Consider the following 16,891-nt stretch of genomic DNA (forward strand, 5'->3'; position numbering starts at 1 on the left):
TTTTCTCTGTTTTCCTGGCGGAAACACATCCCATTAGAACCAGAATGCCCTTTAAGATGACTACTGTACAGTATTACAACCATTCCAATCATCTCTCCCAAATGTTTTCCTCCAGATATTATCAGGAAACATTTCCAAGAAACCTAGGGTATGCTGAAAAATGTGAGTAAATCATATTTGCTGCGTACTCTACTATAAGCTACAGCATGATTCTTCTAAATTCTACTTATCACTGCTGGGAAATACACAATCAAGAACTAAAATGAGCAACCCGAATAATAACTGTGAAAAATAATATACAGTGCTTACATCCAAAGAACTAGAAATCTGGGAAAACAATCAAACTCTGAGTTTGAGGCAACTTAAATTCCAAGTTGCCCAACATTAAACCTCTAGATTTTCCTCCCTATGTCTCCTGTGTCTCTTCAAGACAAGAATGAAAAGCAAGAAAACACTCTCCCTATTTCATTCTTAATTCCAGCACTAAAGAAAAGTATTTGAATATGCAGGTCAGAGTCACAGTTCCCCAAGTATTAGATAAGAAATTACTCTTTTCTGGGTCATAAGAGCCAACTCTCTGGACTGATGAGACCTAGATAATCATACCACTACATCATACTACACACCTTGAGTCCAAAGGCTGCATCCTCCGAGGCCAAGACTTCAACCTGAAATTATAAGGAAAAAAAAATCATTTAGCCACTATCAAAAACCTCTCTTGAGTCTAGCCCCAAAACCCAGGGCACAGACCTAGCCTCACATTTGAAGTTCTGACATAACTTAAAAGAGGATTCTAACATGGCAAAGCTTACACGGTTATCTCATGCATCTATCTGTGACCTCTGACAAGAGTAGGAGATCCATGAACTCTACTCAAGAGCTGGAGTTTCCTCATCCAAGCCAAGGAAGAGATCTACATTTTCCACTGTACACGCCACGGTTACCACACAGCAAACTCCCTTCTTCCACAACAAAATTCAGCCTTGAGCCAAAGGGACAAGCTCTTTACGAAACCACCAAAAGACAAAAGGAACACCTGTTAAGCAAAACTACCTGGGAGGAAGGACTAAAACCATTTGAATCCCAGCAAAATTCAACTCAAATCACAAGGCGTTGAATATGCCTACTGCTCTTGTGTTGATTCAGAGTCCAAGTGGCTGTAATTGGGAGCTACATTTCTCAAAGCAGTTTCATCACACTTGCAGACTGCTAGTAGTTTCTTGTCCTGTCCTGAGCAGAGTTTTCCTGAAACTCTGGAATGCTGCAAAGCAAGAACTCCTGAAACAGAGGCTGTGAATGCAAAGCACGGAGACTGCCAAGGTGATCTGAGTGAACAAACAGCTAACTGATGCCAAAACTCCAAAATTGCTTCTTGATAGTCTTGTGAGTTACGAGGTAAGAAAACTGGCTTGCACTGATGGAGCTACAAAGATAAAATTTTACCTGTTCACTTCAGCTTGTCTATTAGTAACCTGGTCTATGAACTTAAGTGGGAGCCCCATGTGGGAAAGGGATTCTGACTGATTAATTCGTGTCTACCCCAGCACTTAGTACCCTGCTTGGTACATAGTAGGTGCTTAATAAATACCAATATTACTAAATACTGAAAAATAGAACAAATACACAGTGGTGAGTAAAAAGGGGAGGTGGATGCAAAATTTCAAAATTTTCAAACATCATGTAGCAAATTTTAGTCTAAAAATACACTGAAGCCTTTGGTGGTGGTGGTCTTCAAAAGAAAAAAAAAACATGGTAGATGATCTGTATCATTATCAAAACATTGTCATAAATCGGCTTCTTCCAAATTCACCCCTGGGGAGGGGAAAAAGGAAGAGGATGAATAGCCCTCTGTGGATGATTAAGAAGTAACACATGGGAGCATTAAGTTCTATTGACTTAGCCCCAGAATTCCATCCAGACAGCTTCCAGCGAGAAATGTAAAGCATCCAAAAAACCCCACAAGGAAAAATATGAAAAATAAATAAATAAATTTACAGATTGTTTTCTATAACAACTGTTATCTCCAAATCCAAGAGAATCAAGAGCATATAACCACTTTAATTGATTCTTATTAATGTCTGTCTCCCCCAACAGATTGTAAGCCTGTTATGGGCACGAAACGTGTCTGTTAATTCTGTTGTATTGTACTCTCCCAAAAGCTTAATGCAGTTCTCTGCACATAGTAAGTGGCCAATAAATACAACTGATTGATTGATTAATCTGATACTTGACAGTGAAGAGTGAGAACAACATCAGGACATCTTTTGGGTAACGATATGAGGCAGCGACAGTGACTGGATAACTCTTTTCCAGTTACAGAAATGTAATGTGTAGACTATGTACACACATTATTTAAAGGCACATATCTGGGCTTTGCTGTCATTTTCAAACATATCCAATCAAGCTGAAAAATAAAATCCCACAAATGACGCTTACATCAGCATGATTTGGAAAAAGTGTGGTCTAGTGGAATGAGAAGGGGCCTGGGAATCAAAGAACTCAGTTCTAATCCTGGTTCTGCCACTTGTTTGGCATGTGAATTTGGACAAATTACCTAATTTATCTGGGCTTCAGTTTCCTCACCTGGGGAATAAATACCTGTTCTGACTCCCACTTAGACTGGGAAGGCACAGATGGGACAGGGACTGTGTCTAACATGATTATCTTCTAGCTATCCCTGCATTTAGTGCAATGCTAGGAACAGAGTAAGTGCTTTACAAATACCAAAATTATTATTACCAATTTGAATTTCACATTCTACTAATCCATCAATGAGCAACACACTATGTTACCAAAGAGTAAAATAAAATTATAGATTTAACACTATTGTTATTTCACTGTAACAACTGGAAACTCTCCCAGGGTTTCAAATGTCTATCCGAGTAGGTGGAAATTTAAATTATAGATACTGCTAAAAATCCTAGGGTCACTTGCTTAGAGCTTGGATTTTCTAGCAAATCCTGAAACGGAAAACTAAGTTAGTGAGTGCTTAAGTAAGCCTAACAAATGCCATCATTATTGTAGTTGGTCCAGCAAAGTTTCAATCTGCCAGTTGTGTTGATGTTCATTCATTTTTTTCCACACTCCTTCCTGTTCGTTTTTACAAGGTTTTTTTAGGAAGCTGCAAAAGCCAACTGATTTCACCAGCAAAACCAAGTTAACCCTTATGACAGCAAAGGTGCCACAGTAGTAAGCTTCCCCTTGCTGTTTTCCAGAGCTCGATAGCTGGGCTGGGAGAAATTCCCCCTCTAGTGGGGGCGAGAGGGTATTTCAACCTCCAGATAAAATTTTCAGGTAACATTCAGTAAACTCCACAAGGAATCATCAGGAGGACTCCACAAGGAATCATCAGGAGGGAAACACATTTCCAACCCCACTGTTATAATGTCGACTAATGATGACAGCCTCTTGGATTTTCTCTAAACTAAATCAAAAGCGAACTTCCATAATTCGTTTTAACCCTAAATACTGTGTGGCCTAAAAGTAGGGATAATTGAATGCTTGGCTCAGTTCCTGAATCTGGTCCAGCTCCCAGGGTGATGACTGATATGTTCTATGGATACCCCAGCGGAGAGGACACATGGCCAGATATGCCACCCCAAACTCCTTTCTGCAACACCTGGCACCTCCCCACTGCTCTGGAAGAGCCCTTAGCAGTCTCCACCACTCCCAAGGCCCCAGATCTACCCAATCCGCACTCAAGAAGTAGTGAGGAAGCAGATGAGAAAGCGGAGGAGAGCCAGAAGCCACTTGTCTGCTGTATGATCTTGGGGAAGTCACTTTACTTCTCGATGCCTCAGTTATCTAATCTGTAAAAATGTAAAACTGTGAGCCCCATGTGGGACACGGGCTATGTCCAACCTGATTAGCTTGTAGCTATTCCAGCACTTATAACAGTGCCTGGCACATAGTAAGTTCTTAACAAATATTTTTTTTTAAGTGGCTGGCATCTGTGGGGAGTGACAAGGGAAGGAAGATTCCTGATTGGAAGGGGTGGATGGATGGGTTGGGGGTAGCAGGAAATCCCAGCCATTGCTATTGAGGAACTGCTCCCTTTAGAGGGCAGCGAGACTGCAGGTACTATAGCGGGGGCTGAATTCATTCAATCATTCATTCAATCGTATTTATTGAGCGCTTACTGTGTGCAGAGCAATGTACTAAGCACTTGGGAAGTACAAGTCGGCAACATATAGAGATGGCCCCTACCCAACAACGGGCTCACAGTCTAGAAGGGGGAGAAAGACAACATAACAAAACATGAGGCAGGTGTCAAAATCATCAGAACAAACAGAACTAAAGCTATATGCACATCATTAATAAAATAAATAGAATAGTAAATATGTACATGTAAAATAAATAGAGTAATAAATCTGCACAAATATATACAAGTGTTGTGGGGAGGGGAAGGAGGTAGGGCAGGGGGGATGGGAAAAAGGGGGCTCAATCTGGGAAGGCCTCCTGGAGGAGGTGAGCTCTCAGTAGGGCTTTGAAGAGAGGAAGAGAGCTAGCTTGGCCTATGTGTGGAGGGACAGCATTCCAGGCCAGGGGAAGGACGTGGGCTGGGGGTCGACAGCGGGGCAGGCGACAACGAGGTACAGTGAGGAGGTTAGCGGTAGAGGAGCGGAGGGTGTGGGCTGTAGAAGGAGGGAAGGGAGGTGAGGTAGGAGGGGGCGAGGTGATGGAGAGCCTTGAGGCCGAGAATGAGGAGTTTTTGCTTGATTCGTAGGTTGACAGGCGGCCACTGGAGATTTTTGAGGAGGGGAGTAACATGCCCAGAACGTTTCTGCACAAAGATAATCCGAGCAGCAGAGTGAAGTATAGACTGAAGTAGGGAGAGACAGGAAGATGGGAGATTAGAGAGGAGGATGATGCAGTAATCTAGTCGGGATAGGATGAGAGATTGAACCAGCAAGGTAGCGGTTTGGATGGAGAGGAAAGGGTGGGTCTTGGCGATGTTGTGGAGGTGAGACCGGCAGGTTTTGGTGACAGATTGGCTGTGTGGGGTGAAAAAGAGAGCAGAGTCGAGGATGACACCAAGGCTGTGGGCTTGTGAGACAGGAAGGATGGCAGTGCCGTCTGCAGTGACATGCCAGGCACTGTACTAAGCGCTGGGGTTGATACAACCTAATCAGGTTGCACACAGTCTATGTCCCACAAGGGGCTCACAAGACTAATCTCCCAGATGAAGTAACTGAAGCACAGAGAAGTTACATTACTTGTCCAAGGTCACACAGTAGACAAGCAGAGGAGCTGGGATTAGATTTCAGGTTCTTTTGACACTTGCCTGAAAGATGTGTGTTACTAGGACAGTGCTTTGCACATAATAAGCGCTTAATACCATCATTATAATTATGAGGGAAAAGGCTGTATGAGGGAGTGGGTGGGCTGTAGAGAGGTGGCTTTTGGGTGGAGGATGAGTTGGAGAGATTGGGTGAACAGGATGCCCTCTCTCCCCTGGTTTTAGTCTCCACACTCTATACACAAAAAAACCCCAGAAATACGTGAAGTGGATACATTAAGATCAGTTCAACTGAAAAAGCCCTAAATAGCTTGGTCTTATGAACCACAATTTTTCAGGAAATTTTGGTCTGGTCTCAGAAGTGGACTACATTGGACCTCAGAACCTATAGAGGAGACACCAATGATTCCTGCCCTTTCCCTTATCTCCAGTGAGAACAGGCAAAAGCCTCCTTACTCTGGGGAATTGCTCCCTGAACAGCATTCAACCTCAATATTCCTTCCACATGTGCCTCTCTTAAATGTGCAAAAAAAATGAGCTGAGTGTCTTGTATCTACCCCATAGGGCTTAGTACAGTTCTTGGGACACAGTAAGCACTCAACAAATACCATTATCCTTACTGTATTATGAAATATGCAAGAGGGAGAAGAGCAGTAACCACTGTGTTCCCAGCCAAAAGGCCAAAAGCACACACCCACCGTCCCCATTTCAATGTTTTCACAAGAGAGCAGTCACATCACACAGCTCCGTGCCCGCACTATGTAGGGTGCAATAATTTCCCCCTTTGTTGTTGCCTCCTTGATGTTATAATTGCCAATCTCTTCTCTGCTGCAGGGGAAGAAGTGAAGAATTGGACTCCTGGATACAACAGTGTTTTTTGTTTGTTTTTTAATGGTATTTGTTGAGCGCTTACTATATGCCAGGTACCATACTAAGTGCTGGGGGAGACAGAAGCTAATCAGATTGGACACAGTCCACATCCCACATGGGACTCACCGTCTTAATCTCCATTTTAAAAATGAGGGAACTGAGGCACAGAGAAGTGAAGTGACTTGCCCAAGGTCACAGAGCAGACAAGCAGCAGAGCCAGGATTAGAACCCAGGTCCTTCTGACTTCCAGGCGTATCCACTAGTTTGTGCTGCTTCTCAACATGGAGTAAGGTGTTGGATCCTTATACAGTCAATCAATCATACCAATTGAACACTTACTGTGTGCAAAGCACTGCACTAAGCTCTCACAAGAATATGATACAAATACTTGGGGTGAGGACACAGCAGAGCAGCACGGAATGTTTGTTGACCCGGAGCTGCAGCATGTTATGCAGCGGCTGCCTGCAGTGCCGCTGGTCTATCTGTTCAGGTGTTGAGCCTGCATGGCAGAGTCGGAGAGGCCGGTCTGCAGTGCCCGGGCACTTGCTCCACTAAATGAGCATTGCTGGGGGAGTTGGGCTAGACTCTGGGGGTGTAATGTGTTTGGCAAGTTGCCACCTTGCTACCCACCCAGCCGCTCATTTCCAGAGCCCTTGGTCTCCTCCTGCCCCCTCCCCTGCTTTTGGTGACGCTATTTGTAGGGTAGAGGTGGCAGAGGTGTCCCGCCCATTCCCTCCTATCTTCCTCCTTCCTGCCATTCATTCATTCATTCATTCAATCATATTTATTGAGTGCTGTGTGCAGAGCTCTGAACTAAGCACTTGGGAAGTACAAGTTGGCAACATACAGAAATTGTCCCTACCCAACAATGGGCTCACAGTCTAGAAGGGGGAGACAGACAACAAAACAAACCATATAGACAGGTGTCAAAATTGTCAGAACAAATAGAATTAAGGCTATATACACATTAACAAAATAAACAGAATAGTAAATATGTACAAGTAAAGTAAATAGAATAATAAATCTTTACAAATATATACAAGTGCTATGGGGAGGGGAAGGAGGTAGGGCAGGGGGGATGAGGAGGAGAAGAGGAAAAAGGGGGCTCAGTCTGGAAAGGCCTCCTGGAGGAGGTGAGCTCTCAGTAGGGCTTTGCAGGGAGGAAGAGAGCTAGCTTGGCAGAAATGTGGAAGGAGGGCATTCCAGGCCAGGGGGAGGACGTGGGCCGGAGGTCGAAGGCGGGACAGGTGAGAACGATGTACAGTGAGGAGGTTAGTGACAGAGCAGCGGAGGGTGTGGGCTGGGCTGTAGAAGGAGAGAAGGGAGGTGAGGTAGGAGTGGGTGAGGTGATGGAGAGCCTTGAAGCTGAGAGTGAGAAGTTTTTGCTTGATTTGTAAGTTGACAGGCAGCCACTGGAGATTTTTGAGGAGGGGAGTAACATGCCCAGATCGTTTCTGCACAAAGATAATCCGAGCAGCAGAGTGAAGTATAGACTGAAGTGGGGAGAGACAGGAGGATGGGAGATTAGCGAGGAGGCTGATGCAGTAATCCAGTCGGGATAGGACGAGAGATTTTACCAACAAGGTAGCGGTTTGGATGGAGAGGAAAGGGTGGATCTTGACAATGTTGTGGAGGTGAGACCAGCAGGTTTTGGTGACGGATTGGATGTGTTGGGTGAACAAGAGAGCGGAGTCGAGGATGACACCAAGGTTGCGGGCTCGTGAGACGGGAAGGATGGTAGTACAGTGCTCTGCACATAGTAAGCGCTCAATAAATACGATTGATGATGATGATGATGATGATGATGACATCTACAGTGACGGAAAAGTCAGGGAGAGGGCAGGGTTTGGGAGGGAAGATAAGGAGTTCAGTGTTGGACATGCTGAGTTTTAGATGGTGGGCAGACATCCAGATGGAGATGTCCTGAGTCTGTGAAGCCAAGGTTGGATAGCGTGTTGAGGAGAAGGGGGTGATCCACAGTATCGAAGGCAGCTGAGTGGTCGAGGAGGATCAGGATAGAGTAGGAGCAGTTAGATCTGGCATTGGTGACCTTTGAGAGGGCTGTTTTGGTGGCGTGTAGGGGATGGCAGCCACTGTAGCTGGGGTACTCGGGGCAGGAGAGGAGGACATGCCGGGGCATAGAGGTGATCCCAAAGATTCCTATGGATGGGGAGAAAAGCAGGGAAGGGAAGGGAGGAGCATACAGCCTGGAAACCACTGAGATGGCACTTCCCTCCACACATTCGGCCACCCAGGGGTTGATTTCAGGTCCCAGCAGGAACCAAACTGGGGCTCTGTCCACACTGAAAGCAGCTGCCAAGGGAGGAGCTAGACACATACACAAATATGCAAACACACACACACACACAAACTCCACCCCTCCACACACACACACAAAGGCTGCGCCCACCAGGCACATTCCTGGGGATCTCTGTTCCCTGCCTGGGATCAGGAAACGGAGGAAGAAGTGTAGCATCTGGCCTCTATCCCCGGCACCCCCTCTTCTGTCTTTATTTTGTGTCTACCGCTAACCCAGTCTTGCCTCTGATAACATCTCATGCTGAGGAACATGTGTGATGTCGTGGGCATTCTCGTAAGAATTTTTTGCGTTAGTTTTGCTCCTGATTCAAAAGGATGTAAGGATCTTACAGCTTGTTCTATCAAATAAAGGTCGAATCATAAAACTCTTTCATTTTGCAGCCTGGTCCACTCTCTGAATTCCTTTTATCAGTGAGCAGCAAGGAAAAGCAACCACTTCTTCAACTTTCAGGGTGAGGTTCCTAAAGCCACCTCAAGCCATGAATAACCTGGCTCATCTCCCATTCTAAATAATATTTCAATAAAATGATTTAATGTGTCATTAACCATTCAGAATAACATAACCAAGCAGAGTATTTAAGTGAAATGAGGACTGGAACTGGAGTCAGCTGAGCAGGCCTCCTGCCCCAGCTTGACCTAACATGTTAAAAGCCAATTGCACTTAAGCAATTTGTGTTTTCTTATATATGAAACAAGGTAACAGTGTCTGACTTTTCCCTATCATTGAGAATTTCAATGAGGGTGAGAGATTTATTTGTATATAATTGACATATAGTCTACTCTTCTTATCTTATATATTGTTTATTCAGTAGAGACTATTTTCTCTTACCCTAAATTAATATTAGTTAGGAAGTTGGGCATTTAGTGAGATGTAATATTTTTAGCCACTAGGGGTATTTAAGAAACTGCTGCTGTAAAGCAGTACTGGGGACCCTGTTATATGGTGAGGTCAGAGCTGAAACTCTGCTTTCAAACCCAAGCAAACAGAACTGGAGGAAAATTTAAAGTTAGGAAGCCACCCAAAATAAGTGCACAATTGCAAAGGGTCTGGTTTTGCATGCACTTCCTAGAAGGTATTGGGACATTCTGGGGGAGAAAATGGCTTCTCTGCCAAAAGAGAGATTTCAACCCCCTTTAGAGACAGGGTGTGGTTTTCCACCGAGAAAGCTTGAAGTTTAGTTTCTGGTGCTGTGCTGGGTTTGTCAGTATGCTTCCCTGGAATCCAGCCTGAAGAAGTTGTATGAAGTTATGTATTTGTCTCTCTTGGGACAAGAAGGAACTAGGGTGAGCTAATTAGGGACTATTTTAGTTTAAATCCTTTTCCATTCACTTCCCCCAAGCAAAATCTTAGGGCTGCTATTCAGCCAAACCCATGGTGATTGACTTTTGGTTGTCAGACAATCAAGCTATGCATTTGCAGCTTTAACTCTCAGTCCCTTTAACTTTTTAACTATAAATCTGTTTGGGTATCTTCAGCTGCTAGTCTTTGCAACTTTGGCCCTCATTCTGTTTGGGAATCTGGTCCAGCCAAGATTAGTAATAATGATGATGATGATGATAATAATAATAATAATAATGGTATTGGTTAAGCATTTACTATATCCCAAGCACTGTTCTAAACTCTGGGGGTGATACAAGGTAATCAGGTTGTCCTACATGGGGCTTGCAGTCTTAATCCTCATTTTACAGATGAGGTAATTGAGGCACAGAGAAGTTAAGGACTTGCCCAAGTCACACAGCTGACAAATGGCAGAACCGGGAATGTAAACCATGACCTCTGATTCCCAAACCCGTGCTCTTTCCACTAAGCCGTAATTACTGTGCCTTCACAGAGTTATCTGTCAGATGAATTCTCAGCAGAGTTTCTAATCCTATGCCAATTGCCCTAAACACAAAATGGTTAACTTGAATTCTAATTTGGTGATTTTCACCTAAACAATCTCAATCTTGTGAAGCAAAAGTTTCAGAGTCCAATAGGCACTAATGACTTGAAGAATTAATCCTTCTCTCTAAACCCTTAAGGACTAAGGAATGAAGGCTTCTCTGGATCTCGCTGCACACCTAGACATCATCTTATCTCCTTGCCCCCACATCTGTCCAAACACCTCAAAAGGGTTTTAGAGATCTGCTGTCACAACTCCAAGTCCCTTCTTGACCCTCTATGATTTGGTTTTCATGGCCATCACTCCATGAAGACTCTATTCTCCCTGGCCAGATTTCTCAACACCTGTGCAACCTTCACATTACTCCTGGCCTCCAGGACAACTTCCATAAGAAAGTTTCCTTGTCACCTTAAGCTCAATATTTCTAAAATTGAATGCCTCAGGCATTTTCCTTCCCAAAGTTACTCCTCTAACTTTCCCAGCACTGTCGACAATACTATCAACCCTCCCTGTCCCACGAGGCTGCAGCCTTGATAGTATCCTTGCGTATTTGACCTTTTTTAAATCCCACTTTCACCCTGTCGCTACACTGTGGTAGATTTTCCTCCACAACGTTTACTGAATCCTCGCCTTCCTTTCATCCAAACAGCCACCACTCTGGTCCAGGTGCAGCCATAACAAGGCCAAGCTATGTGAGCACCATAAGGGACTTAGATTGCCTGATGTGATTTTCACATATCTGTGCCAGCACTTAACACAGAGTAGGCCCAATGCCACAATTAATCAGCCCCCTTCCCCCCGAACCAGTCTTCAGCCTCTTGAGTCTATACTTCATTCTGCTTCCTGGGCTATGTCACTCCATTTCTCAGAACCATCCAATAATTACTTATCTCTCTCCGCATCAAATAAAATCCCTGTCCTTTGGCTTTTAGGCACTTCAACAGAGCTCTCTTACTTACCAGCTTTATTCTCCCCACTACATCCTAGTTGGTACTCTTCACCCAACCAAAGCTTACCTTCTAACATTCTTACCTTCATTATTAACATTCTCCCTGACCACCACGACAGCCAACTAACCCCCTGCTTGTGCCTTTCTTCCTGTCTGGCACACTCTCTCTCCCCCTATTTCAATTTGGCCACAACATGATTCATCAGTCAATTGCATTTATTGAATGAAGCAATTGGGACAATACAGTATAACAGAGTTGGTAGAAATAATAATAATGATAAAAATAATAATAATAATGGCATCTGTTAAGCACTTATTTTGTGCCAGGCACTGTACTAAGCACTGGAGTGGCTACAAGCAAATCGGGTTGGGCACAGTCCCTGCCCCACATGGGGCTAACAGTCTCAATACCCATTTTACTGATGAGATAACTGAGGCCCAGAGAAGAGAAGTGACTTGCCTAAGGTCACACAGACGACACGTGGTGGAGTCGGGATTAGAATCCATGACGTTTGGACTCAGAGGCCCATGCTCTATTCACTACGCCGTGCCCACCGATTTTCTCCATCTTCACAACCCTCCTGAAATCCTGCTTCCCCCAATGAAATTTCCCCTTATTCTTTTCTCCTCCCAACTACCACTTTGGCACTTAGGCACTCACACAATCTATAGCACTTCCATACTTGCTGACTTTCAAACAAAATTATTTAACCACATACCTGAGAAGCAGTGTTGCCTAGTGGATAGAACACGGGCCTGGGAGTCAGAAGGACCTGGGTTCTAATCCTAGCTCCAGCAATTGTCTGCTATGTGACCCTGGACAAGTCATTTAACTCATCTGTGCTTCAGTAACCTTATCTCTAAGGGGGATGAGGACGGCGATGCCCATATGGTACATGGACTGTGTCCAACTTGAGGGCAGAGTCCATGCCTTTTGTTTCTGGTATACTCTCCCAATCACAGTCGGACTCTGTCAGCAGCAGGAGCTCAACAAATACTTTTGATGGGCTGATTAACCCAGAGGCCTTTTAGGAGTGCTCCTGTGGATGCCCCAGTCCCACATCAACCCTAATACGAAGAAAGGACATAAGACACACATGAAAAGCAAGAGTCCAAAAGACTGTAGGAGGCCAGGGTTAGCCAGTGACCCACTGAATGCCCTCTGAATGAAAGGTGTAAGACTAGATAGGATGTGCTAGATGCCTCCCACAGGGTGCTCAGTCACTTGTGTGACCTTGGGCAAGTCACAACTTCTATGGGCCTCAGTTACCTCATCTGTAAAATGGGGACGAAGACTGTGAGCCCCACGTGGGACAACCGGCTTGCCTTGTATCCTCCGCAGCACTTAGAACAGTGCTTTGCACATAGTAAGCATTTAACAAATGCCATTATTATTATTATTATTATTATTATTATTATTATTCCTACTTCAATCTCCCTGTAGAGACAAGCTATGTGAGGCCAAGGAGACTGTAACTTTCCAGGGCCTAGTGTGGTGCTCTCCACAGCTGATGTTCAAAAAGGCATAATGGAAGGGGGTTGAATCCGTGCTTCAGTGCATTCTTAAACTTCAAAGTAACCTTAAAGCAGGAATAGTCCAACCTGGACCAAAGGGATGGGACAGCCTATTGGTAGCTTTCCAAAGGGGCAGGTCAGGTGCCTGAAGACTACACCTAATCTGTAACAGAAGGAATAAACTGCAAAAATTACCTAGTTCAAGACATAGGATAGTACTCTAGGGCCCTTGATAAAGGAGAAAAGATTACCATCCTGTTTCAGCAGGCAGGATACTACAGAAGGTCAATGCTTCCTATAAGAATTAATTTTTGCCTAAACCTTGCACGTAGAAAGGGGCAAAAAGCAGGTACTGACCATTAGAGTTAGCTCTACAAATAGCAAATGGAGATGAATTACACTGCTAATATTAGAGCAAAGAACCATCTCCCTTGAACTGCCCAAACTGAATGGCATGATTTACATTCTTGTAGGAGATGTGGCTGTTTTCTTTTCACTATTTTTGTTTTTGCCATTCATAAAAGGGCTAGAAAGCTTTTCAAGAAACCATGCAAAACCTAGCCAGCATCCCACACTTGCTTATTAATTCTCCTCATTCTCCTTATTAGCATGTTCAGACAACACAGCAGTTCAAGGGCGCAGCTTGCTGAAACAGCTCCATATTTAGTTGGAAGTAGAAAGAGCACATAGGGATGTCTCACTGCTAAATACTGTTGAGTAGAATCAATGCTCCCCAAAATATTTAAAACAAAAAATTGTTCTCCACATCCTCCTGTAGCATCTAGCATAGTGAGTACATAATCAATGCTCAACTGAGAACCATGATACCTAAAGCACCCGACTCCCTTCCCCCCAGATCATTTTCTATGCAGCAAGCATGGAGCGCTAGCCCCTACAAATGGAAAGGGGAAACGGGTGAACATGGACTCCTGATGAGGGTAAATGGGACATGAGACTAGAAAATATGGGTAGCATCAACGGTGTATCGCCAGAGAACATGATGCACATAGGAATACACAAGACTGATCATTCATTTTTGCATTACTACCAGGTACATCAAAATAAATCAGGTAAAACAACTCTGTTATATTATACTCTCCCTAGAGCTTACTACAGTGCTCTGCACCCAGTAAGCACTAAATAAGTATGGTTGATTGACTGACCAAGAAGAATCCCTTCATGTTACATAACATATACACCAAATCATCCTAAAGAAATGGAATACTATTACATGAATTTAAAAAATGTTATAATGCTATCATAAAATCAACAGAATGCATAATTAAATATTATCGCTTATACATTCAACACATTCATACTGGGAATCTCTTTCCTGATGTACACACATTCTTCTGTTGTTCACTTCTCTTTGATAAAACTGTGAGACCCAGAGTGCCAGGTTAGATCTGGGAAAAAGACTACTCCCTCACTCCCTCAGCTCCAAATGACTGGCCCTATAAATGCTCACACAGTCACACTCTACTACTCTAGGGATGTTTGATGGTTGTCCTAGCTGACTTTCTTGGCATCAAAGAGCCTATTTGCTAAAATGACTTAAATATGGATGTAATATTTTCCTTCAGTTCTTCAGAGAATTTTTCTGCAATTCATTAGACATATTCATTTCATCTTAATTTCATGCTATTTTGACAAACCTTCCCTTTGTAGCCAGGCATTTTCTGAATTTTTCATTTACTAAAACAAATTCTAAGCCCCTTAAAACAATGTGTGTACTCTCTCAAAAACCTCAATAATGCCCCAACAAAAAAACAAACAAACAAAAAAACACTCAAGTAGTCCTTTCCCTTATTTTCAATTAGCATACGGCTCTCAAAAGATGACCATCAAGAAAATCTTCCCTGCGATAGAATTTTTTAGCAACTGCAAAAATTTAAGGTTAATATTGTACTTCATGTTAATGCAGGGTCTTTGAATGACCAAAGACACATTTGTACAAGTACAAAATGCCAGGATTCCAGCTAAGGCACATTGTCACATTTTCCATGGCTTTCTATGCCTTCTGGGTTAGACAAAAGAAATGAAACAAACATCTAAGTTGTTGCAAAGTTGTTTAGTGCTGTAGCTATTGTGGGTATATTAGGCAGAGGTGGCAAACACAGAGAAAGTATCTGTCAGATGTAACAGATGTATCAAGGGCATAGGATGCTGTGAAGAAGGCGTTAATTGCTTACACTGGATATGAAAAGGTGTTTCAAGAACAGAAATTGTTAGAAAGAATTCAACAAATCTCTATTATGTTGAAGGAAAAAAGAGCTTCATGGCTCAGAAAACGTTTGGTTAAACCTCATTATTCTGGACATGTGTGCTGTTTTGGTGTTTTTTTAGTCTGGATGTGGGAGAAAAGGGGGAAGCCATTTCCTTCCTGCTGTTTGAGAATTTCTACTAAATCTGTTTTAAGAGGACTGGAATCAGGCTTTCAGCTTGAGACCCTTTATCAAAATATATCTTAACCCTTTCAAAGTTTGCTATGTTCTCTAGATATACAACCAACTCTAGTTCTGAAAGACATGCTGTACCTGAAAGGAAAAAGAAAACATGTTTCAAGATACATTTTAAATTTAACCACAGACCATTTTAGTAAATTTTATCTATGGCTCCCAAAACATTGCCTTGTTGCTTAGCAGGCACGAGTCTGAAGATTCTTAGATCCTTAAACAAGAATAATCAATCACCAGAGCCAAGTGGAGGCAGAACACTCAAGGGAAGAAAGACGCTCTAAACAGGGGTGACTTCTTAATTCTTTATACATGACATTCATTCAATCATGTTTATTGAACACTTACCGTGTGCAGAACACTGTACTAAGTGCTTGGGAAGTACAAGTCGGCAACATATATTCATTCATAAAATCGTATTTATTGAGAGATTACTGTGTGCAGAGCACTGTACTAAGCTCTTGGGAAGTACAAGTTGGCAACATATAGAGACGGTCCCTACCCAGCAATGGGCTTTATCTCTCCCCTCCCCTACAGAAGAGAATCCCAAATCAGGAGACCAAATTGTCTCCTCATGGTGGTATGTTAGCCCCCATTGTGCCCTGTCATTCTCCTGCCTCATGTGAGATATTTTAGACCTAGCTCTCTATTAATGGCTGCAATGTCAAAGAAAGTTTAACGCTCTGAGAAAATTGTCTGGGGTCAGATTAAGAGGTGTGGAAGGGAGGGAGGAGGGAAAGGAAGAAAAAGATTTTAAATTACATGGTATTGCACAGGGCCAGACTGGCGCAGAAAATATCATCAGAAAATTAACAATAGTCAGTTTAATCTTCCTCTTGAAAAGGAATTCTTTCTACCCATCTCACTCGTGTCTCCTCACTGGCTTTGAGGCGCAAGCAAGGAGCCACTGGGTTCCTGGACTTGGAAGACTGACCACCATTGACACTGGCTTTGTCAATTAACAAGGACGTTGAGGACTCTGTCAATCATTCATTCAACTCTGCCAATCATTCATTCAACTCTGTCAATCATTCATTCAATTGATTTTATTGGGCGCTTATTATGGGCAGTGTACTGTGCTAAGCTCTTGGGAGAGTACAATACAACAATAAACAAACACATTCCCTGCCCACCACAAGCTTACAGTCTAGGGTAGAGACAGACATTAATATATATAAATAAATTATATTACAGATATGTGCATAAGTGCTTTGGGGCTGGGGGCGGGATGAACAAAGGAAGCAAGTCAGGACGACACAGTAGGGTGTAGGAGAATAGTAAAGGGGGGCTTAGTTAGGGAAGGCCTCTTGGAGGAGCTGTGCCTTCAGTGAGGCTTTGAAGGCAGGGACAGTAATTGTCTATCAGATTTGAGGAGGGAAGATGTTCCAGGCAATCACCAAGCTGTCTTCAGGGCTGTCCTGGGTGAGTTTATCTTGTCAATAACAGAAAAGACTTACCAAACTGGATAAAAGGGGGAAACTTTTGGCGAGACAGTGGGTAATGAAAGCTGTTTCACTGTTTTTCTCATTCTTAACCTCGTTTTGTGAACAAAAGCTGACCAGCACAAATTCTGCTATACGGCCTTTTCAAATAATCTCTCAGCGTCATGCCCGTTTTACCAGGAAAAAGAAGAGGATGAATGTGTAACCTAGCACAGTTG

The 16,891-nt window shown here is 43.3% G+C and overlaps 1 protein-coding gene across 5 annotated transcripts in view; it reads right to left on the minus strand.

The window, feature by feature from the left end:
- Positions 1 to 16,891, minus strand: part of ARID1B (AT-rich interaction domain 1B) — a 541,437-nt gene that overhangs the window by 244,142 nt on the left and 280,404 nt on the right. For 2 of the 5 annotated variants that reach the window (XM_038762785.1, XM_038762793.1), the window contains exon 5: positions 627 to 668. The exons of the other annotated variants lie outside the window; for them this stretch is intronic. In XM_038762785.1, the coding sequence (XP_038618713.1) occupies positions 627 to 668 (42 nt within the window). The remainder of the gene's footprint in view (positions 1 to 626; positions 669 to 16,891) is intronic. 5 annotated transcript variants of the gene reach the window in all.

This window comes from Tachyglossus aculeatus, chromosome 2, assembly GCF_015852505.1.
Source record: "Tachyglossus aculeatus isolate mTacAcu1 chromosome 2, mTacAcu1.pri, whole genome shotgun sequence".
Classification (NCBI taxonomy): domain Eukaryota; kingdom Metazoa; phylum Chordata; class Mammalia; order Monotremata; family Tachyglossidae; genus Tachyglossus; species Tachyglossus aculeatus.